This window comes from Tachypleus tridentatus, chromosome 13, assembly GCF_004210375.1.
Source record: "Tachypleus tridentatus isolate NWPU-2018 chromosome 13, ASM421037v1, whole genome shotgun sequence".
NCBI classification, from domain to species: Eukaryota; Metazoa; Arthropoda; class Merostomata; order Xiphosura; family Limulidae; genus Tachypleus; species Tachypleus tridentatus.
The window spans coordinates 105,073,032-105,098,786 of NC_134837.1; the positions used below are offsets into that span (position 1 = coordinate 105,073,032).

Below are 25,755 nucleotides of genomic sequence, written 5' to 3' on the forward strand. Positions count from 1 at the left end.
AACAAAATCACACACATGTGTCAGTAACTGAACATCTGAATGTAAAGTCTTTAATTACACATTGCTCATCCATTCTAGTTTTATCACTGCAGTAGTCATGATAATAAATGAGTGTATATATATATATATATATATATATTCAGTTAAAAATCAGTTTTAGCTCTTTTTGATATGTACACAATAACTTCATATTTTCAAGCAAATGTCCGATTCTCACGCGGATTTGTTCAGACGTTTATGGTTTCAAGTCAGCAAGTCAGTAACCATCAGACGTTTATGTTTTCAAGTTAATAAGTAAGTAACCATGAAATTGTCTCATTGCATCTTTATCAGTTTCTTCAAAATATTTGACACGTGCTAGAAAGATTTGTTTCGCTAAAACATTCAACTGATACTTGACTCTGAATTCTTGAACTAAATAATATATAGATAATTTAAACTAACATTACTTATATTTCAACCCTGATTAAATAGATTCTTTACAGTACAAAACACAGATAAATTGATAACTTCCATATATATATAAGAAGTTGAGACACTCGACTATTTTCTCCACTTTCGCTCATAAGATGATCATTGATAAAAGTATTTGGTTAATTAGATTATAAATAATCATGAAAATTTTCAGGTAAGCCTTAAACAAATTGAATGTTAGGAATATTTTACATTCATTTTACTTATAGCGTTTTAATTTCATCATAAAATTAAACGATGTTTTCAGGAATAGAATAAATAACTTCATGATAACAAATTAAAACTTTGCCACTGCAAGGAGTTAGGTTGTTCCACCAGATGAAACAACCAGTAACCACGAAGAAGGATGTGTGATTTGTTGTCAACTGAATAAAACAACCAGTAACCACATGGAAGGGTGTTAAAGTCTGGAAGCATGTGTGATTTGGTGTAAACTGAATGATACAATAAGAAACCACGTGAAAGGATGTTAAAGTTTGGAAGGATGTGTGATTTGGTGTAAACTGAATGATTTTTTTTTCTATTCTTCTTTTTTGTAAATGTTTTCAGCTTTTAAATCCCGACAAATTTTCTTATGGTTAGCCACAGTTATAGAAGGCTGAGAAGGACAGAATATATCTTTTATTATACGCTTCATTAATGACATGTTCAGTTTTTTGCTACTGATAAAATTGAGAGTAAACCTTCTAATTTTACAGCATGACTTTCAGTCGTTATGTAAGTACATATAGTTTTTTCAGACTACCACTGGCCCACAATATTATATAGTGTCTGTCCAGTTCATCTGTAAACTCACCAAGAGGTGTATCATTAGCTCCATCTGAAATATAAACAATACCGTCTGTATCATCGTATAACAAAGATGATGTATCTTTTGTAGTTTATGATATAACTTCAGATTAGCGTGTGCTGTTGTGAAAGCCATCAGAAGGAGGTTGGCTATATATCTATATAAAAGATATTCATGTTTTATATTTCCAATGAAATATATCTTTTAACCAATTTGAATACAGCTGTGATTACTAATGATTCCTTCTTGTCTTTCGAATATTTTTATATAAATGTTGATTACCTGCAGTAAGTAAAGTATGGCTCAAAAATAATACGTATTATGACAATCACCAAATAAAGGAAGTAGAACAAACATTATTAAATTTTGAAGGAAATGTTATGATAATCACAGGATTAGCAAGAGCTGACAGTACTTGTTTTTTGTAAAACAGAAAGCTGATATATTTTAACTTTCTATGACTTAGTAACTGAATATATCTTTATTTCAAATTGTTCAGTGCACGTGTATATTGTTGTAATTGATCTTTTAATCAGGATTTGAAAACCTACGAATTTGCTTAATTCATCGCCTGTGATAAAGATTACACACAACAGTTGTCATTCAACAGAGGTTGTATCATATTTTAGTACTCCCCTGGTCAGACTTCTATATCGTCTCTTCCCTGAGGTTTAGATTATACTCTAAGGGAGCAGTTGTGATGTACGGGTAACTCCTAGAGATTGTATTCTTCTGGTCCGGCTTCTATATTGTATCGTCCGTAGGATTGAAATTATACTCTAATGGAAGAGTTGTAATTTTCAGACACATCCTGCTTTTTATTAGTATGAGATTTTAAAAATAGATATTTTGTTTTATCTGTTTCTGTGCAGCTTTTACATAAATATGTGGTCTAGAAAAACGTTGAAATGGTTTTTTTCTAGTTGTCTTTGTTGTTCTCCAGTAGATAGCGTCTGCTTTGCTCATGAGAATTTTGTTGCAACTTCTTACATTATGCAGAAACGAATCAAGGACAAGAAATAAAAACAAAGTTATTTATTTCGTAAAGCATGTAGATGTTAGTCAGTCTTGCGTGGTTTTAGAACGTTAGAAATGTCAGAGAAATAAGTAAATAATCAGAGGCTGGCGATAATAGAAGAAAAATATCAGAATTTTCAGTGAATAAGTAAGGAGACTAAACAAGTTTTAAGACAAATATCAGAATAAGTAATGCCATAACAAGTACAGAGAAAATAAATGGGTTTATATTCCGCACTCCATTCCTTCTTCTGTAAACAAAGTTCATGTTTTTACAAATGGAGAAAGTAAAGCCACAACCTGGACCGTCGTTAGATAACCGACCTTGTAGGCCCTCTTCTCCAACTGAAGCCATGCTTAGAACTGTTGGTGACAATACACTGTTTCTTTTATTTATATTAATTTTTAATCTTACTTCTTAATACTGAATTTCGCGGCATGGTCTGGTAGTTAAGGCGCTCCACTCGTAATCTGAGGGTCGCTGGTTCGAATCCCCGTCACACCAAACACGCGCGCTCGTTCAGCCGTTGGAACGTTATAATGTGACGGTCAATCTCACTATTCGTTGGTAAAAGAGTAGCTCAAGAGTTGGCGGTGGGTGGTGATGATTAACTGTCTTCCCTCTAGTCTTGCATTACTAAATTAGGGACGGCTAGTGCATATAGCTCTTGTGTAGCTTTGCGCGAAATTCAAAACATATAGAAACTTGATCATGTACAGTATAAAAAACTATATAATATTATTTTGTAATAAATGCATGTATTTTTTGTTTACGATATGTATAATAAGTTATGAAGTGTTTATATAGAATGAAATTGTAAGTTACGAAGGCTGGAAACGCATCCTTACAGTAATAATGTTACAAGTTATTCAATAAACGATGTTTCAATATACAAATGAAACTCCAGGAACGCATCTTCTTCGTATGTCGAGGTGTTACTGTACTGCATTAGCTCTCATGTTTCCAATAGTATTGAGAACTTGGTCACCAGTCATCATTTATGGTCAATGCCTTCAGATGTAACAGCTTCCACGACAACAACAACAACAAGAGACGAACATTCATAACATATGTATTTTTATTAAGAATATATCTGAAATATAACTTGATATAACCAGAACTGTGCGTAACGGCGACATTTTAAAATTCATAGCAATTGTAGGTATCGTCGCTCCATTTTTCATCCATGCAAAGCACCATTCTGTTCGTTTCTAATATAAATTATAATCATTTACAATTTGTGTATAACTATATATTGTATAATTACCTCCTCCAATGAAGATGGACGAAGGTTAGGTTTCCACCCCTGTGTGTGTGTTTGTCGGAAAGTTTTAAAGAAACAACTGGATGGATTTGGACATACATTTAGAATACTACCCAACTTAGAAATCCGCGTCCGTTGATAATGACGAACATACGGATATACTTTCGTATATTTTGAAATTAGAGGGGCGTTCAGTAGAGTGCATATCTCCGTGAGACATCGTTGATATGCGCTCTACTGAATGCCGCTCTAATTGTACATATAAAATTATGATCTTTATATACAATATAATGTATATTGTTTCGGACTTAATTAGGCTTGAATATGCTACCTGACACATTTAGCTGATTCAATCTGCAGCGAGAGCTTGCTGGCTGGCTATCCATGACGTAATATGTATATGTCTTTGTTAATAATATTGTTATATTTATTATTTACTGTCCATATCTTCAGTTTAGCTTAATATAAATTTAGAAGTTTTGCTAATTTATTTTTATGTACAATTAATTTAAAAGTACTGTTATATGTTTTATTAAATTCCTGAGCTGGACAATTACAGCAGAAATTTTATACTGATAATAAAAGATACTCATATGAACCAGATAGAACATATTTCAGTAATGCCGCTGTATTTTTCTTGCTGTAGCCGTGGAGATGGCGGCACTCCATTGAAGAAGTAGTGCTCACAGCAATGGATAAAAGTGCTGAATCAAGTCCGTAAAAACTCGTAAAAGTTATTCACATTATATCAATGTGAGAAAAACTGATAGAAAAACCTCACATAAAGTTCAAAGCTATGATTAGTTTATTACGAGGTTCAATAAACTCCTTGTAGAACGTTGATGTTTATCGCTAGTGATGCATGCAGTTTGTTTTTTAATGTAAGATAGACAATACAAATTAATAAGAATATTTCTTTCTTTTTCAAGTTTATATTTCTTATATATGTTCTTTTGTTGTTGATTTTCCACTAAAAACTGAAATAATTCTAATTATATAATATCTATGTATAAATCTACAATGGAACAAAAAAGAACTGAAAGATGCATTGATTTGGAACAAGTTTTATTTTGGTTTAATTCTCACTATTTTGGATCTTTGTATATTAGGCCTATCAATAACTAATGCTTATGTGGTTTCAACAACCGAAATACGAAAGAGACGCCCCCTCCCAGTGAACTGATCTAAATTTTTAGTCATCGTAGCAATAACGTGTTTCTTTATACAACACAATACTTATTCAGCCTTAGTGTGTGAAGTATCTTCGAACTCAGGTTCTCGAAGTTTAACACTGGTGATCCTATGACGCGTTATACAATTATTGCCCGTATATTTCTTTTGTTTGTTTCAGGTATCAATATAAACGTGTTTAACATCTTCATTTTTATTTTTTATTCAAACAAGATTACCATTGGGAATTACGAAATTATACGTAGTTTATTTATTCTACTCAAATTACTTCATTAGTTATGATTAACAACATCAAACTGATGTCCCCCTCTTCCGTGGCTCAGTGGAATGTCCGTGGGTTTTTAACACTATCAATTGGGTTTCGATACGGGAGGTGGACAAAGCAGAGATAACCCATCATATGGTTTTGTGCTTTAAAAACGACAACAACAAAACAACCAACTAAACTACTAGAATTTGTCAGATACTGGCTGAATGCATGTTATTTCTAGTGTTGGTCATCTTACACGGTACTTCTTGGCTGGTCAGTTGAGCTGTATTATTATTACCGCTAGTCAGCTACACGGTTAACTAACTTATCTAATAACATTTTCGCTGGCTTTGTGGTACTATTTGTTGTTGAATGTGCTCCCCACCGGTAACACAGCGGCATGTCTGCGGACTCACACCGCTAGTCTATTGTATAGCTTTGTGCTTAATTTTAAGCAATCAATCAATCAGTGTTGAGTGTGTTGAACAGCTTCAGTGTATTACGTGTGGTAAACATCCCATTGTAGTAATCATGCTGAACAACTTCGCTGTGTTAGTCGCGGCAAACATTTTCACTATAACACTTATGGTAAATAACTTCACTGTCATACTCATTGTAAACTACTGTGCTGTGTTACTCGTAGTAAACATTTCCAATGTAACACTCAAAGTAAACAACTCCTCTGTAACACTCATGGTAAACAATGTCATTGCATTATTCGTGGTAAACAGCCCTGTTTTTAAATTCGTGATAAACATTTACGTTGTAAGTCTTATGTTAGACAACTCCACTGCATTTCATCTTGAAAAGAATTCATGCAATAAGCTATGCTGATACGTATTAACAACTTTGGAATAACATGGACGAAAACAGAAAAATTCAGAGCAATGAACATTTAACCATCTGTGGAGCTGTGCCATCACCTGCATGATTTGATGTTCACAAGAAACTTCTGTTTCTGTTCTAGCCGAATGGCACAGAAGGACATAAAATTAGGCCTGAGCAAGGAAGCATGTCTAATTACAGTCGTAACAACTGTTGGGAAGTAATACATACACGTTTCTGTTACTTACATCGGATAAAGTAAACACTGTTTCAATATTTTGACTCAGAATTTAGGTTAATCTAAGTACATTAATAAGTAGATTCTGACATGTAGATTTTATACTGCTATGAAAGCATAAAGTTGCAGAATGTTTGTTCAGTAATAAAGGTGATATAAAATGATATTATTCAGGCGATATATTAAACTGAACATCTAAAACCTCTTTACTAAATTATTGTACAGGAAAGTATTTCCATTAAACGATAACACACACGCACAAACATACTGATAGATGAATATAGGGAATATCGGGAGGAAAGATAGATAGATTGAAAGATATCTGTGTATATGAATATGCGGTAGCTAAAATTCACCCCTTTCGCTCACGTGGCTTGTAACACATAAATTTCATTCCTTGAAGATTGAAGAGTTGGATTACTGCACACATGTATATAACCATAGACGGTGAACAGGTGGAGGTGTATAGAATTATATGAAAAAGCATTAGCATATTTGTTGTGACAAAATGAAATAACAGATTTGAAAATTTGAGACCTAGAATAATTTTCAGCCTTAACCTGACAAAGAATCAGTACAAAACTTCAGAAAAGTAAACAAAAAAAAAACAACAACAAAAACTTTGAAACTTTCTACTGTCAGTTTCGGTTTGTGTTTTGGTGAACATTCCAGAAGAAGCTGTAAATCGAAACGTTGAATGTCTACTTAAATAAAAACAGCGTTTTGGTTTTATGAGGTAGTTTATTTCTAGTGTTAATATGTCATCTGCACACCAATATGCACCATAGATATTAGACAAAGAATCATGGTTGTTAACGAGAACTTTAGAATAAACCGTCTAATTAAACGTTTGTTTGGCATTGTTTATGCAATTTTGCATCAAACTACTTGTGGACTATTTCTTATAGCAGCCACCTAGTGGCACATCAGGATGTCTGCAGACTTACGACCCTGAAAACTGGGTTTTTGATACCTGTGGTGGGCAGAGCACAGATAGCCCTTTGTGTAGCTTTGTGCTTAACTACAAGCAAACAAACTCTGCTAGCCGTCTCTAATTTTAAAGTGATAGATTTGAGGGAAGACAGTTAGTCAACATCATCTACCGTCAATTCGTGAGCTACTCTAATTGAATAAAGTGATTTGACCATTACTCTTATGAAGCACCTAAGGCCTCAAAGAGTAAAGCCTGAATTTTATTTTATTTATTTTTTGGCAGTAAAGGGGCAAAAGCTCAGAATTCACAACGACAGTTCGCCATACTAATCATGTTCATCTTATCTCTGAAAATAATACTTTTAGTTATGTTTTAGTCACAAAATATCAAATAAAAAAACATCGTTTTACTATGAAATTTTGGAATAGTAATAATTACTTATACAACCTTCTTTAAAAAGCTGTAACAAGAAATGGAAGTTAAAACCCGAGTTTCAAAGCAATAACATTTTAGAAAGAAGAGTTATAGCGTTTCAACTGTGCTTTTTCAAAAAAACAAAAACAAAAACGTTTCTAGTTAACAAAATTATAATGATATGTTTTCCAGTAGAGATATATTAAGAAGCACTGTTGACAATGGCCATGAAAACTCTATGAATTATCTCCACAAATGTAAGTCCATTGTATACACATACACGTATTGATGATTAATTAAATGCTAATACGTGTGAAAGGTCGTGGGAAATCTTTTAGCTTCCGCTCTTGTAATTTTTAAAAACAATTTATGATATAATCGGATTATATCAAAACATCTTCTAGACTACTAGAAAAAAGGACGATTCATGTCACATAAATAAAAGGGTTACATTGGGACATACTCTTAAAAAAGTTTGAACAGGAAATGGTTTTTCTTACAACCTGTCAGAACACGGAGCAAGCAGAAACTGAGCGTTATAAAGTCACGTGATCTCACGTTCCTCAGTGTCTGGCAAACACGCCAGTGGGTCTTCTGTCAGATCTCTTACCATCTTTGCATGCTACAGACGGTAAGTAGAGAGAAAGACAGGTGTACACGATAAGTAGCTTGTAAAGTTTGTAAGATGTTTACTACATATACAAATATATATAATATAATGTATTAAACTTTATTAGTTACAGTAATTTACAGTGCTCGGTTAATATAATTTCATTTAAGTTTTGTGTGTTGGGTATAATCAGAATAGATTGTTGAAATAATTTTGTCTGTTCGTGGTACGAGTCAATAATTAATATTGTTTGTGAAGAGGTAGATTATTAAGGATACAACAGTTAAGCTTACTGCTTACACTGTTGACAATGATTCTGTTGTTCATAAATAATGTATCGTTTAATAATAATATGAAAGGCAAACTGTGTTGGCCTTTAACTATTTACTATAGGTATATATTGTAGAATATTGCTAATACAGGGTGTTCGGAAAGTCACTGTGCAGTTTTGTAATCATATGTCTATTCAGTCTATTTCAAGCCAGCAACTGATAGCAGTGTTTAGAAACAAAATAAGAAGGATCCAAGCCTGTATTGATGCCAAAGGGGTTCACTTTCAACATTGTTTATAATTGTCATTCATATTTACCTCCTGTATTCTATATTGAAACATGTCTGTTAATAAATGTATAAGTGCACAGTGACTTTCCGAACACCCTGTATATAGAATAAACAAATTAAACTGTTAGCAGTACAGAAGTTTAACATATGGGATACTTATATTATTTTTATAGGATTTATATAATAAGTTTTCTGATAACGTAGAAACTGATTTTATAGTACTTTATCCAAAGTGTTGAAGTTAATGATTACAGATTGTTGATACCGCACAATGTAACCATTCTGAGATAATGATAAAGTAAAAGTTGATTATTCAATTGTTCGTATCGTGGTCACTTTAGGGTAATTATAAATAGAAGGTGATAATCTTTGATTATTGATGAAGTAGTAAGTGATAATAAAGGTTGCCGTTGAAGTAAATGTTATTCGTCGCTGGGTGTTGATAAGATAATGTAAAAGCCGATTTTGGTAAATTGATGAAAAAGTGTGTGTGTTTTCGTATTGGAAAGCCACATCGGCCTATCTGCTGAGTCCACCGAGGGGAAACGAATCCCTGATTTTAGCATTGTACCAGATGGGTATGTGATGAAGAAGAAGCAACCAGCTGTTGATCTTTTAATCAGTAGTAAATGTCATAGTGATATTGTAAATTGGTATAAGCATGGATGACATTAACAATTCTACTGGTTTTCAACAACATAAATCTCAATCGTATGTTCTGAATTATGCATAACTCACATGCTTAGATTATTGAAAATGTATTGAATGAATATTTACGAAGCTGTTTAAATGAACCATTATACATAAGTGTCTCTGCATGTTTGCTATGAAAGCGATGTACAGATTTTTTAAAACTTTTGAATGAAAGTTATACTAACAATAATATCGTAATAAAGAAGTGATAACAGTTTATTTAATAATGTAATTAAAACGTATCATTGACTATGATATGGCTGTAATTTTAAACTAATTTATTATAATTAGCTCTACCAGACAGTTGTAACAATCAGCATGATGAACACGAATGGACATGGAATCACTGGTGACCAAGTTCTGCCTTGGATAATAGGCTTGGTCAACAGCCAGTTCCGCTATTTGACTGCAGAGAATTTTGGCTGTAAGGTAAATGCAAACGGGTCTGGTCTGAAGAAGAAACAGACATGGAACCTGGAATGGATGGAAGACGGAGAGGCAGTGTTTCTCAGAAGTCACCAGGGCAAATATCTTGCAGTGGACCAGTTCGGCAATGTCACCTGTGAGACTGAAGACAAAGGAGCCGAAGCCACATTTCAGATACTTGTGGCTGATGACAGAGATGGAAAGTGGGCCTTGCAAAGTCTGGTAAGAGGTTATTTCTTGGGAGCCAGTAATGACAAACTGGTCTGTACAGCCAAAATACCAGGTTCCGCTGAATTATGGAATGTTCACCTTGCTACCCGTCCGCAGGTCCTGCTGCGGTCCTTCGGTCGCCGCCGCTTTGCTCGGCTTTTGTCACACATGAATGAAATCCGCTTTGATGCTAACATCCCGTGGGGTGAAGACACATTATTTACATTAATCTATGATAATGGTAAATATAGTCTGCACACTGGAGATGGCCGATGTCTGCACTCTGGCGGGAAGTTAGTTGACAAAGTTGGACAAGACTGCAGATTCACTTTAGAGTTTCATAATAAATACCTGGCATTAAAAGCTGGAGATGGAAGATACCTTGCACCTGTAGGAAGTAAAGCCATCCTCAGGACCCGGGCTCATTCAATCTCCAAGGACGAGCTATTCATCCTGGAGGTGTCTCAACCGCAGGTAGCTTTTGCAGGAGTCAGTGAAAAGATAGTTTCTGTACGACAAGGTGAGAAAAGTAGAGACATTTTAATTGTAGTAGCCTCATGAAGTAAGAAACAGTGTGCTTATCTACTGATTGAATATATAATAATCTCTATAAGTGTCTAAATTAACATACTCATTACACTTGAAATGTTGAGAAATATTAAACTAGAAAAGTCGCGTTAGTAAAACTAGATGACAATATCTGTAAATTTTAAAACTGAAATAAAGAATCACATTTGCTTGTTCGCACACAACTTTATTAAACTTTTAAGGCTTATGTTTCGGATTATAAACAGTTATCATCGGGCTTACACAGTGTCAACTGTGATCAAATTCAATCCAAAGCTATTCAGAAATATGTTTTCAATGTGGACTCAAAAAGTTTGGTGGTTACGAACCCGTATAATTCACAATGTTTATGCAAAGTGGAACCTCTTACAACAAACGCGTATTATAGTATACGAAAGCTAATTAAACCGAAGTACAATTAAAACTTATATTAATGCCATGAACCTCACATCCACGACATATTTTTGCATAGTAGTGGGTCGAAGTAAGATGTATATAAAATTAAAATTACTTCAATTTTCTAGGGCAGGGATTGTAATAATTTCAAAGTTTACACCAAAGACTTCTTTGTGGGCATTTGGGTATGTTGGATTTTAGATACCCAGGAGGGTCAGGTGCACAAGACCTCTTCCTCCATCCTTAACTTTCATTTCAGCTACTACTATGTTGTAGTTTTAGTGCTTACACCAAAGACTCTGATCAAGAAATTTGTTTGGTTGAATTTCGCGCAAAGCTACACGAGGATTTTCTGCGCTAACCATTCCTAATTTAGCAGTGTAAGACTAGGGAGAAGGCAGTTAGTGATCACCACCCATCGCCAACTCTTGGGCTACTCTTTTACCAACGAATAGTGGGTAATGGGATTGACCGTAACTTTATAACGCCCGCCCCCACGGCTGAAAGGGCGAGTATGTTTGGTGTGACGGGCATTCGAACCTGCAACCCTCGGATTACGAGTCAAGCGCCTTAACCACGTGGCCATGCTGGGCGTTGATAATGAAGTAGCAGTAAAGTGAGATATGTCTCGAATATCAGTAAAGTTATTTAATGTGTTTACGTGTGCGAAACTTATTGATTTTGTTTCTGCTAGTCATCTGTGAAAATCTGTAAACGATGTTTAAAACATATGTACGAATTTGGCGAAGAAGAGTCATATCAAAGCTAACGACGAAAAAAACCAACCTCACATTGCTAAGTTACAGCTTAATGTTTGTTTCCGGCATCAAAAGTTTTAGGAGCTAATCTCAGTAACTTTCAGTTTGGAAATTTTAAGAATAAGTCAAGAAAAATATACTGCTAAGTTACTTGATAAATGATATATATCCTGAGGATATTAGACATCTATATTTCACACTTTACATTTTGAGGGCACTGTCAAGTGTAAAACGCAAAAACATTAAAACGTACTTGTTGCGATCAAATACATCATAGAGGGGTAGCCAAGGTGAGAACAGCCCCCTGAGCAATCTAAGCACACTGGTTACATATTATCGTTCAATTGTTATATATAATAAACTCGTGTTGGATCAGTTCATAAAAAAAATAAAACTTCTATAAATACTATTACATTTGATTTGTTTTAATCGTCATTTTATTAAAAATGTAGGTCAATTTTAGGTTTTTAAATTTATTTTCACATTAAATTTTTTGCTCCCTGAAGTTGTGTTTCACAGAGGAGCGTAGATCCTGGGGGATGGGTGGGATACATCCCCCCTTCATTTTAGGTGGGGGGTATGGTGCATACAATCATCCTCCCTACAGTTTGGTCTGTTGAATTGTTTTATTGTGTGTTTGTTCTTGTGATTCTCGTGTTCTTAGCAATCAAATTACATAATTAGGCCTAGATGTAGGCTTTTTCAGTAGCCGAAATGTACATCTTTAATCTAGGCGTGTTTCTAAGCTTTTCGATCTGAGCGATAGCTCGTAAGTATCAATCAGTAGATCTAAGTATATATGCAAGTATCATGGCAACAAGATTACTCTGTGACTGCATGTTTACAGCTTTCAGGTTCACGTAATCAGAGATTACCAATTTGCAAATTTAACAGTCCACATAAGTAGTTGCAAAAATCACCCCCCCCAATCGGGTGTAAAAAATCTACGCCCCTGGTTTCACAGCATAAATTTAAGCAACAGATATTTCAGATTACCATAAGCTAGTATCATATATATATATATATATATATGCATTCAGTGGTCTGAAATAATTTTGAACTGCTTATGAGAGGGATAAAAGCCGTCACAAAGGCTTTATCTGATTCTTTGAACTAGATATACGTACCCAAATAGCGTTGTAAGTGTTATTTCTTTTAAATCTAAACTCTAAAATTTGAAATAGTTAACAAACGATCAGAGTGAGGCGTGGGTCAAAGTTTAACGTAATCAGAATAAAAAGATTCATGGTTCGCGTCCCACTGCCAGAAGTTGATCACAAAATAGTGCACAATTATATACATTACCTTTTATATATATTTTGTTTTATTGTGTTTGTTTAACCATTTGTTGTAATATTTTATCAATACCTGATGTAAAGATAAGGTAAAGTACATTATTTATAAAACAAATTTTATATATTATTTATACAGGGGTTGATGTAACCGCAAACCAAGATGAAATCTTTGATCAAGAGATCTTTCAACTCGAGATTGATAATTCCTCCAAGCGATGGTACATTAGGACAATAGAAAACAGATATTGGTGTTTGGGAAGTAATGGAGGAATCCAGGCAATTGATTGTAATAGGTATGTGTTTAAAATACTAATAAACGTACACAGAGTTTCAAAGGTATTTGAATATTGAAGTTGTTGTATACTTAATTAATCAGTCATCCTTATGTTACTGGTGATGAATATACTGTAAGATAAGGAACGAAATATTGGTGAAAAGTTACAGCATGTTACGAACGCAATGAAAACACAATTTTAAACAGGATCGCCTGGTGATGTAGATATTAATTTGTGTATCTGGTGGTATGACAGAGTACTCATTCGTTTTCTAATACCGAGGTAAAAAAGAAACTGTGTCAAAATGTAATATATGCTTAAAATGGCAATAAAAGAGTAGGAGATAAGAGAAATTTGTTCATTTATTTTTTGCAAAGTTTATCGTTGACGATTTTCATTATTTCAGGAACCCCAGTTCGTCCTTTGATCTTCTATGGAATCAGAATGGAAGTGTTTCTTTTCTGGCCAGTAATGGTAGATTTGTAGCGGCAAAGAAAAATGGGCAACTGTTTGCTAATAGCGACCGAGTTGAAGAGATGGAAAAATTTTACTTCTTTCTGGTAAACCGTTCACGCATTTTCTTTCGGTGCGACCAGGGATTTGTGGGTTACAAAAGTGCTTCTTCTCAGAAGCTGGAATGTAACAAATCAGCGTGTGAAACAATTGTAATAGAAAAAGGGAAAGAACCAGGAATTTATTATTTACAAGGTTTGTATGATTAAAACAATGTTCTCATGTTTATATCTCATTACATTCTGTTTGTTTGTTTTGGAATTTCGCACAAAGCTACTCAAGGGCTGTCTGTGCTAGCCGTCCCTAATTTAGCAGTGTAAGACTAGAGGGAAGGCAGCTAGTCATCACCACCCATCGCCAACTCTTGGGCTATTTTTTTACCAACGAATAGTGGGATTGACCGTAACATTATAACGTCACCACGGCTGGGAGGGCGAGCATGTTTGGCACGACCCTCGGATTAGGAGTCGCACGCCTTACGCGCTTGGCCATGCCAGGCCATCATTACATTCTAAGTTAAAATACACAAAGATGTGTTTTTATACATTCATAATAAAAACTTTATTTTCACATGGATTTATACATTACTGACAACAACAGTAAGACGTAATAAGTATTACAAGAATTCTAGGATTTTCATGGATACTAGGCTTTGATATTCATCCTGCTTGTGATAATATACGTACATACGTAAGAGGTCAAATGCATCGAAAATACTACATGAAAAACTGCATCATTTTGATCATGGAAAATACGAGGGCTGTTCAAAAAATACGCGGACTGGCGTCATAAAACAAAATGTACTTTATTTAGAAGTTACAGGTCTGGGACCTCTTCAAAGTACTCTCCTCCACAACGCACACACTTATCGCAACGGTGTTTCCACTTGTTGAAACAGTCCTGGTACGCTTCTTTTGTAATGTCCTCCAGCTCCTTCGTCGCATTTGCCTTAATCTCGGGAATCGTCTCAAATCTTCTTCCTTTAAAGGGTCTTTTGAGTTTGGGGAACAAGAAAATATCTCAAGGAGCAAGGTCAGGTGAGTAGGGGGGGGGGAAGAACAGTGATCGAGTGTTTGGCCAAAAACTCACGAGTTCTGAAGCACAAATTTCGCAGCAACGCGGTGCATCTTCAATTTTTCGGTCAAAATCTCGTAACAAGATCCAAATGATATCCCACACTCTTCAGCAAGCACCCTGACAGTCAGACGTCGATTTGCCCGCACCAGGGTGTTGATTTTGTCGACGTGTGGATCGTCAGTTGACGTGGAAGGATGTCCAAGACGCTCATCTTCTTCAATGGACTGTCGACCATCCTTAAAATGTTCATGCCACTTGAAACATGCCGTACGCTTCATAGCAACATCACCGTAAGCCGTGTTAAGCATAGCAAAAGTTTAAGTCGCAGAGTTTCCAAGTTTAACACAAAATTTCACAGTGAGTCGTTGCTCCTTCAGGTCATTCATTCTGAAATCCGCCAAACGAAAAAATCGCACTTCACTTAAAACCGCGTAGCTAATACACAAATGAAGATATCTGCAATCGGGAAATGGCGTCGTAATCAGCTGATCTGTACGAACCTAGCGACACCGAGCGGATTTCCCTGAAACCAACTGGAGCCGCGCAATTCAAACAGTCCACGTATTTTTTGAACAGCTCTCGTATTTATAATTGTCGTGAGGTTTCACACAGTCATGACGTGTTGTTTATGTTTTATATGTGGTTTTAAATGAAACAAGAGCAACAGTAGCAGTCTGTGTTAATGAGATTATGATTAAACAATTGTTCTCACCTCGAAACTTTTAGCAACGTAAATATTTATTGAAGAGGGGTAAAGATTCTTGAAGTGGAAGTGGACTTCTTGACCTTTTCTCTTAAAATGGATGGCAAAATGTTAAAAGAAAAATTAATCAAAAGGGTGTTGACTTGAATGTAACAGTTACATTAGAGAGTAAATTGCTTTAAATAAAAATTGTCTAAACGGATTTCTTATCGTAGTTTGAGATAATTCAAAGTAATCTGTCACATATATTATATCTTGAAAAATTTTCTGAATATTGCAATTCTTATTATTGCCATTTAGTGATCATAAATATTTGAGTAATACTTTTGAAATTGGTGAATAATTAAAGTCTGTTGTATTGAATTAATATAAAATACTGCATTAACGTAATATTATTTTTTACCACTAGATGGCAAAAGCAAGAAGTACTGGAGAGCGTGTGAAGATGAGATAGTAGTTGATTCGGACGTTCCTCAAGGCTTTTATTTAGAGCTCAGAGAACCTTCAAAACTGAGCCTGAAGACTTCTTGTGGAAATTACTTAGTGGCCAAGAAAAACGGAATTCTCAAAGTCGGCGACACTAATCCTGAAAGTGCCACCTTGTGGGAGTTTTAAACATCATCGGCAGAATAGTTTAGAAGATTTTATAAACATTATTATTATTTTACTGTGAATTCTTGCACGATCAGAATTAAGTACGTTATACTTCTTTGATACTGTCATCATAAGGCATTAAAGGACTTGAAATAATGTTTGCTAAGAAAATACCACTATAAAAATGTCTTATTGCTTTTTTTTTTTTTGCTCTTAGAAAATATTTTGACACTCGGCTGTTATTGGCGTCAAATAATTTTAGCTATTACTATAAAGGGTATTTCTGAAGGGTTTTAGATAGTAACTGTAATTAATATTTTCTGAAAAATAAAATATAGATTAGTGTTAAAGTTTTTGTTTGTACTTTTTTTCGTAAAAACTTGAGATAGTTTATGGTTACTATCATGACCATCGATAGTGGTTCATAATAGGTATCGTACAGGAAATTTTTCTAAACACTAATACAACATTCGAACTAAAATTACCTTAAAAACAAACTAATTATTGAAACTCTTTCTTTTCAATAGTAAAAGCCACCCAAGCATTGATAATAAACAAAATAATTTATTTCAATATTGTAGATAAAATCATAATTTGCCCATTTCTTCTTATTATTATTAACATTACTGATTCACAAAACTAAAGCAAAATCAGCCGGGAATTTTGCACTACAACCTAGATAGATATTATATATCCAAAGCTACGAACGTCCTCCATGACAAGTTTAAAAACTAACTAATTTTTATTGCGTGGTTATAAATATATAATAGATGCAATGTTATTCTGAGCAGTTGCCTTTGTACTTGACGCGTGTTTACACGAAATCTCAAAGCACAATGCCATCTTATTCATCAAATAATTAAAAAACACACGAAGTTTTATATAAAGCGATGTTTAGACGTATTTGTTCAATTTGAAAAGGCTGCTTTTTTATTGGTAACATTTTATATGGGCTAAGTGGAGTTGTGTCTTACTCTAGGCATATTTTCCCATTACTTTGCATTAAAAAAGCCAAAAAATATATGTAATTAAAAATTGAGAATTTAAAACCTACAAAATTAGATCACAAAAAAGTGACCAAACAGGCTGGAAATCTACTTCCGACAGTTTGTTCAAGCTATAAATCCCTGTTAGTACTCCGCTATACAATTATTACAAGTGATATTTACTATAGTGTGCGATAGCACAGAAATTTTGCAAAATGACTGATATAATCGTTTTGAATTTAATTTGACCTCTTTAATTTTGTCGTGTTCTGAAGTTTCCAAGTCCTTCACTTTAGCCTTCAAAAAGACAGGTGCTTTCCTTTGGACAGAGACTTAAGTAATGGCATGTAATAGCAAAATTGTGAACCTTGGCTGTTTCCAATTAATGCGCTAGAAATTGCATGAGTTGCAGATTCTAAGTGAAGCTCATGCAATTTCTAGCGCATTAATTGCTGTTACATACTATTACTTAAGTCTTTGTTGTTCATGGTTATTTGAGTTTGCTATTTCTACGTAGATTTTCGCCTCTGTTTCTCAGTAAGTTTTTAACAGTGGACGATTAACATAGTAGATTTCCCTTCTCAGGTGGTGGTGGTGGTGAGTGTTTTTACTGTTTCACATACTCAGCTAAAACTGTGAATGCGTAATCAATATTTATTACCTCTGCACGTAGAACTATTATATATAACTGTTACTGTTTTTAAATAATTGGTGTTGAGGCAGCGATTGCAGACGTTATCAACAATTTGGGACTTAAGTTAAGTGTATCGCTAATTGTCTATTTTGCAAACATTTGTGCACAGCAGACTGTTGATGAACATATATACATGTATTATATATACTTAACAAGGTAAGCATGTTACTGCATCTGTTTACATCTGTGTTGTATGATCTTAGAGCAGTGGTTCTTAACCTTGTTGGAGGTACTGAACCCCAAACGTTTCGTACTTGCATTCACTGAACCCTTCGTAATTGGAAAAATAAAATATGATTTTTTTCAAATTCAAAACATAAGTAGATATTTTATTAGTGCACAAAATGAACCATGCATCAGTTGCACACAATATCACTGTGTTCAAAGAACAAAACCAACAAAACATGAATTTTATACAAAAACAAAGACATAACTCAATGAATATTTACTGCAAATAAATGTGACTTTTGCTGTTGCCTTTCAGAGACAAGTTCACAAATGCTCGGCTTCACTTTGGCAAGTGCCACTCTCATATCATTTTTGCAACAAAGTCTGTTCCTTTTCTTCGTTTTTATGTCTACCATTCTCGAAAAGGATTGCTTGCAAAGATACGTTGTAACAAACGGTATGAGTATCTCAAGGGCTTTCTTAGCAATGAGAGGGTACGCTACGATTTGGGGACACCAAAACGTTGAGAGCGTTGTTGTTGAACCTGGCTCTGCTGAAGTTCAATGATTTCGTCGAGTTATTCATCATTGACATTTGCTGTCGCAATACTAAACGTGAACAGCTGTCTCACACATGCTGGATATGATTCTCTGGTGGGGAAGTATCCATCGAGAGACTTTGCGAGCTCCTCTAAGTGCATGGCAATTGCTTGCTTCAGTTTCGCGGATACAGAAATGTCTCCGATTTCAGACATATCTTACACAGTCGTCCAGCAGGGGAAAGCTTGCGAAGTTATCATTCTCTGTTCGTCGTTTCCATAACGGTAGCTTTTTTTGAAAAAGCCTTCATGTTTTCTTCCGCTTTGATGTTGTTGACTTCACCTCTCTGCATCTGTTGATTGAGATAATTGAGAGCATTGAAGATATCGGCCATGTACGCCAAAATGAGAATGAACTCAAATATTTCGAAGCAATCTGCATGACAATGTTGGTTCTCTCGCAAAAACAGGGCTAATTTCACACGCATGGCAAAAACACGATTCAGCACCTTTCCCCGGAATAACCACCGAACGTTAGAATGGTACAGAAGTACCTCGAATTCAGAGCCCATTTCATTTTACAGCTCTTTGAAGATGCGGTGCTTCAAGGCACTATTTCGCACAAAGTTCACACATTCAACTACAATTTTTAATGCTTCTGCCAGTTTTGAAGGCAAGATTTTTATTGCCAACGCTTGTCTGTGCAGAACACAGTGCGTTATAATGATGTGTGGTGCATCGGCTTTCACCAGCGCACCAAAATCAAAGTTTCGTCCCAGCATGACTGAAGCTCCGTCCGAACAAACCGCATAAACCATATTTCACAAAAGATTGTTGTCTCTCAAGAAGTCATCCACAAGTTTCTTCACGTCGGCTGCCTTAGTCGTTGTTGTAAGAGACTTACAAAATAAACAATCTTCTTTTATCTCGTCGTTCTTCACATGGCGCACGAATACAACAAACTGGCTTAGATTGGAAACGTCGGTGGTCTCGTCGAGTTAAAGGCTGAATTTTGCTGCGCTTGAAATCAGATCTGCAACTACTTGAGTCAAGATGTCATCGCTCATGTCATCTATTCTGCTGCTGATGGTGTCATTTGAAAGAGTAATTTGTGATAATTTATTTTCAGCAGCTTTTCCCAGCATGATATTCGCCATCTTCAATGCAGCTGGTTTTATGAGTGCTTCACCAATGATGTGTGATTTGCCCTACTTTGCGATCAAGGACGCAACTTTGTACGATGCTGTGAGGATCGGTTTGTCGATGGGTACAAAGCCGAGAACAGACAAAGTCGCCTTTTCATCGAACCTGGCTGTCTTTTCCTTGAATTCAGCAAACGTTGTGTTCGTGTATTTCACATATCCATGCAGCTTTAGTGAGTATTCTCTTAGTTTTGCCGGTGTTACACTAGAATTGCTCAACTTGTCATTGTAAATCATGCATTGAGGACGCTGACTCCCATCATGTTCCGTTATACACGTAAATCCATATTGTACGTATTCGTCCAAAAACTTTCTGGTTTTGCTTGACATAGTTAATATGAAGGGATTGAAAGATTAGGAAAAAAAATCACAAATGACGTACGATTACTACAGTCACAAGTCGACTGCTAAGCGCGAAGTTCCCTGCAGCACAGATATTAAGGCCTAGTGATGTGACGTGATCAGCCGCAGCCAATGATGGCCAAGTGGAGCATGACGTCACGAATCATACGAGTGAGGTGAACGGAACGGACACACACACAGTGTGTGTGTCTTAACCTCTGCTGAACCCCTGAGACTGACTCACTTAACCCCTGGGGTTCGATTGAACCCAGGTTAAGAACCACCGTCTTATAGGAAACATTTTTCCATTTTGATGAGATTGCATTGTTGCTGCATTACACTATAACACTCATGGAAGCCTGTGTTTAAAACTGTGATAACACGATCTTCGCCGTCAAGATAGGATTTTGAGGACAACTTTAGATTTTTTTTGTAGTTGCATACTAGTGTTTGTGTTTATTCTTTCCTGTATATTTGTTTTTTTATTTTTAATAAGTTTATTGTGGTGTTTGTTTGAAAACGCAGCAATAAATTGATGAATAACATGTAACTGAACGCATATGCACCAATGCAGCGTAAAATTTATTTTCCATAAATGGACATAAACGTTTAAGAAACAAAATTAATAAAAATGTTAATTTGAAAGAGGGTAATATGGATAATAAAAAACACAAAAGAAAGTTGAATCAAAATGCAAATATTATATTTTCATACCTACACCCTTGTGCAAATTAATTGAAACAAGACGGAAAATTACGATTTTTTTTCAATTTTTTGCGTTTTATTTCTGAGAATCCAAAATTACTCACAAATTAACACATGATATGACCGTCTTTATTTTTCAGAAGATCATTAATCCGCTTTGTCATCGAGTCCACGAGTTAACTGCAATTTTTACTAATTTTTGGATCACGGTACCACACCTCAGTTATGGCCACAATTAGCTTATCTTTCGTAGTACAGTCTTTTCCCCGAAGTCTTTCTTTACAAATCGCTCAAAGATTTTTAATAGGATTTAAGTCTGGAAAGTTTCCAGGCCACTCCAGCACCTTTAATCTCGTGTTGTAGTCATAAAATTCTTCAAAAGTTTCGATGTGTGGCACGGAGCCAGATCTTACTGAAAAATGTCAGATCCATCTGGAAATCTTTTTTTCAATGTTGGATCAACTCTTCTCTGCAAAACTTCGATGTACTGTTGTCCTCGCATCATACCTTCTATGATATGTAAGCCCCCGACGCCATAGTAGCTGAAAAAGCCCCAAAACATCTTCTTCAAAGGATGTTTTATGAACTGATTGATGTAAGATTCTCGAAGTTTCTCACCTAGAGATCTGCGAACATGCAGACTTCTTTGACCCTGTACGAAGAAATGAGTCTCGTCACTGAATAACACCTTCCTTCATTGTTCTTGCGTTCAGCAGTTCTTGTATTTCATACCCCATTGATACCGTTTTTTCTTCATTGAATTGGTAAGAAGTTGTTTTTTGACTGGTCTCCTTGTTCTTCTAACGCAATTTCGAATAACGTAATACTCCTCAAAATTTTGCCATATATCCCAAAAATAGATCGATCGTACTGCAAAACACAGCTAATGACGCCGTCTGTGTGAAAAAATGATAATTAAAGTAAATCAGTGGGTCAAGCGAGCTTACACCGGCCGCCATGCAGAAAATATTGTAAAATGACCATTTGTTTCAATTAATTTGCACAAGAATGTACAACTAGGAATACTAAAAAAAAAGGTAAAAACAAACTAGGCTGGAAATATTGTCCGCATCATCAAAAAATTAGAAAAACCAAAACAATTAAAATGTATGTATCCTATTTTGGAACCTACATCAATGGACTTTATAAAAACTAAATAAACAAGGTTAGAAATAGTGACTACATTATTTTCTCAAGCCACAAATCCCTCTTGACTCCATTAAAATTGATAAGTACTGTAGGCATAGAATCATAAGTTATCAATATACAAGCATAAATAACTAATAATAGCTCATGCTTTCTGATGCTCCAAAAATAATTAAAATATTTTGAATAAATAATTTATCTTTAAATTGAAAAAATGTACTCTCTAAATTGTTCTATAACATTACGGTAAGTTTGTTTGTTTTGAATTTCGCGCAAAGCTACTCGAGGGCTATCTGCGCTAGCCTTCCCTAATTTAGCAGTGTAAGACTACAGGGAAGGCAGCTAGTCATCACCACCTACCGCCAACTCTTGGGCTACTCTTTTACCAACGGATAGTGGGATTAAACGCCCAATTATAACGCTCCCACGGCTGAAAGAGCGAGCATGTTTAGTGTGATGGGGATTGGAACCCGTGATTTTCAGATTACGAGTCGAGCGCCTTAACCATCTGGCCATGCCGGGCCACATTACGGTAAGCAGACGTTTTCTATTTTCTTATTTTAATATAGATTTTTATATATTTTTTCGCTCTTTCTAAGCCTATGCAGGTTTTTTTATAGCATGTGGTCTGTTCTGTCTATTGTAATACAAATATTATGCAAGAATATCGACCGCCAGTATTCTCCAATAGTAGGTCGGACGATATCTCTTGTTTAAGGCCTCCACGATGTTTCAATGTGAATAATCAGCCACATGGATAATACTAATTAATATAGATAAATCCAACATTTTCCAATTAGTGTGTATTTTCTTAAAGCAAAACCACATCAGGCTATCTGCTAAGTCTTACCAATTACTAAGAAACGCTAAACTTTCGTGTAATGAAACTTGGGTGAAGTCATTAGAAAGAATGCATTTCAAGGGAAGAACATCAATTTCAGGATTTCAAACATCTAGTGAAAGATAACTATCCAGTCATTTTTAGCACTGTAGGAGAAAACACTGTGTTTTTGGCTTTGAATTAATAAAGCGTTTTCGTTCTATGCTACCATTTGAGTCCAGTCTGTTTATTTCTTTGCTCAAACCCAATTAGTTTTAGCTAAATTAAGTATTACTTCGAACTGTATTCTGGTTATTTTTCCATTATTTTATAATTCTACCTAATATTAAACGAAAAAATCCATTTTACCAGAATATACTACAATGTTGTTTTTTATCTGTTCCATAAATACTTCAATAGCTTATAACTTCATTTTGATAAATAATAATAATAGCAAACATTATTTTATTCTGATATCTAAAATTATTGTATCACAAATTGAATTATTTGTATTCTCAGATGTACTGATTACCTCACATGTAAGAATAATAACTCTGAACAAGAGGAATGGCAGACTCTGTTAGTTGGAATGAAAACTGAATTTATGGCTGTATTTGAATATAAAAATAGACAAAAATAGAGTGTAAAAATAAATTACGAAGTAATTTTTGTATTCAAGTATGATAAAAGAATGCGACTGTACAAAGACTTAAGATAGGACTATTCTCCATATGCAGAATGCTCGTTGTATTAGAATAAAATCTAAATGAAATATGTTTTAGAATTAGAAAATATGAAAACTATATATATAAAACAATCGTGAGTACCTCCCAGAATATACATGCTATCTATATCAAACCTAGTCATTCAATAAGTAAAAATAATTTATTGGATTTTGCTCAAAACTACATGAGGGCTGTCTGTTTCAGCCATTCCTAATTTTGAAGCCTGGCATTGTCTGATAATTAAGGGTTCGTTACTGAACATGCTTGTCCTTTCAACCGTGGGAACATTATAACGTATTGGTTAGTCAATCTAACTGTTTCATGGTAGAAGAGTAGCCCAAGAGTTAGCGGTGAGCGGTATCGACTAGCTGCCTTACTTCAAGTCTATCACTGCTAAACTAAGGATGGTTAATGTAGATAGTCCTCCTGCAGCTTTAGGCGAAATTCAAAACAAACTAAATCTAATTTTGAAGTGAAAGACCACAGGGAAGGTAACTAGGCAACATCACCCACTGCTAAATCTTGTGCTGTTTTTGTTAGTTAAGTTTGACTGACACTTTTACAACGCATCCATGGCTCCAAAGTGTGGAACATAATTTTTTGTGTGGTATTATAATGCGAACACAGAACCTCAGCTCCACAGTCTGATACACCAGCCAATTGGTCATACACAGTTGAAATAAAAATAGAGAGGACAGAATGACACTAAACCTAAGATACAGTTGATATGGCTTTAGAAACTAAATGGCATATTAAACCACTGAGTTCTACTTTAGCCTATCCCATAAGAGTATTGAAATGATATCAAAAAGAAATAGCGTATGCCGATGCCTATCTAGAACACTACCAAGATAGCAGTATGTCATATCTAGTTTATTTTTGTAAATCCTGTATATGTTCTCTTTTCGTATGTGTAAGTGTGAGATCATTATTTGCAAAATATAAGTGAACATACATTTTTTTCTGTCTAAACCAAAGTGGAAAGAAACAAATGGTGTTTTTAATGTACAACATGTGTATTTCCTTTTATCATTGGGCCTGGCATGGCCAAGTGTGTGAAGGCGTTCGATTCGTAATCCGAGGGTCGCGGATTCGAATTCCCGACACACAAGACATGCTCGCCCTTTCAGCCGTGGGGACATTATAATGTGACTGTCAATCCCACTATTCGTTTGTAAAAGAGTAGCCCAAGAGTTAGCGATGGGTGGTGATGAGTGGCTGCTTTCCCCCTAGTCTCACACTGCTAAATTATGAACAGCTAGTGCAGACAGCATTCGTGTAGTTTTGCGCAAAATAAACCAAAAGTAAACTTTTCATCGTCATTGTGTGCTTTATGTACAGCAATTTTTAATTTTAAAATAAAAATGCGCCATTTATGTCTATTTATTAATTTGATTTCGCCCTTCCAAACACTTAACATGGCAAAAACCAGAACATAAAACAGACAACAACAACGTTTTAAAACAATTCATACTCCACTATTAAAATATTTGCTTTTTTTGAAAAGACTGAATGTGTAAGGAAGTTTTAAACGATAGAATGATCCGAAGTTATCTGTATGTTACATTATTATAACAAAAATAGTTAGAGTAATAACCATAAAAGTTTCACTCATTCATTTTCATTTTGAATACTTGAACAAGTACAGAATGACATTAGAATATAATATAAATAATAACAGCAGATGTTATTTGAACCGTAAAGAAGGCCTCTCGAAGCTCTTCCCCTGTGCCAATAGGACATTTCTAAACAAACAGTTCTTTTCTTCTCATGTAGCATTACTTATAGAACTTTTCATCTTGCAAAACATTATAGCAGATGCTAGAAGGCTAGCAACAAGCAGTTATTTTCACCACTTGGGCTTTGAGAAACGAATGAGACTCGAGCCAGATCTAGCCGTTGAATATAGATAGATAAAGAAGGGTGGTGGTTAGCCCAGCTATGAATGGATTGAATGGAGCTTGGTATGTGCTTATTAAACTATGTGGCATGGTTTTCCTTTGATATAAGAGATGCACCAGAGCAGGATGAATATTACTATGCATAAAGTGCTCTAAGTGATGTTTCCACTCTGGCCAACAAACATTAGCTCCCTCTTGGTGACTGTGAACATCTGGATATGGATGAAAAGGCATGTCTCTGATTATAAGTGAATCATCTAAATCATAGGATGAAGACAGTGATAAAAGATCTTAGTTATGGCATTGGCATACCGGGTTTGTAGGTAGTGCAGAAACTATTGGCAACATCTGCTTGTATAACAAAAGAAAGACCTTTCAGTGCTGGCTATGACAGACCTTGGAATAGTGGACTGTTAATATGTAACTGCCAGAGGGAATTATAGTACTTTTGT

The 25,755-nt window shown here is 35.1% G+C and overlaps 1 protein-coding gene across 2 annotated transcripts; it reads left to right on the forward strand.

The window, feature by feature from the left end:
- The first annotated feature begins 7,892 nt into the window (after positions 1-7,892).
- LOC143238903 (protein singed-like) lies at positions 7,893-16,391 on the forward strand. Of its 2 annotated transcripts, none has more exons than XM_076479545.1 (5): positions 7,893-8,029; positions 9,554-10,418; positions 13,051-13,207; positions 13,596-13,897; positions 15,892-16,391. In XM_076479545.1, the coding sequence occupies exons 1-5, from the start codon at positions 8,018-8,020 to the stop codon at positions 16,095-16,097; spliced, it is 1,542 nt and encodes a 513-aa protein (XP_076335660.1). In that variant the 5' UTR covers positions 7,893-8,017; the 3' UTR covers positions 16,098-16,391. The 2 variants fall into 2 exon arrangements, with proteins under 2 accessions (XP_076335660.1, XP_076335661.1); XM_076479546.1 differs by lacking the exon at positions 7,893-8,029 and adding an exon at positions 8,061-8,078.
- The last annotated feature ends 9,364 nt before the right edge of the window (positions 16,392-25,755 follow it).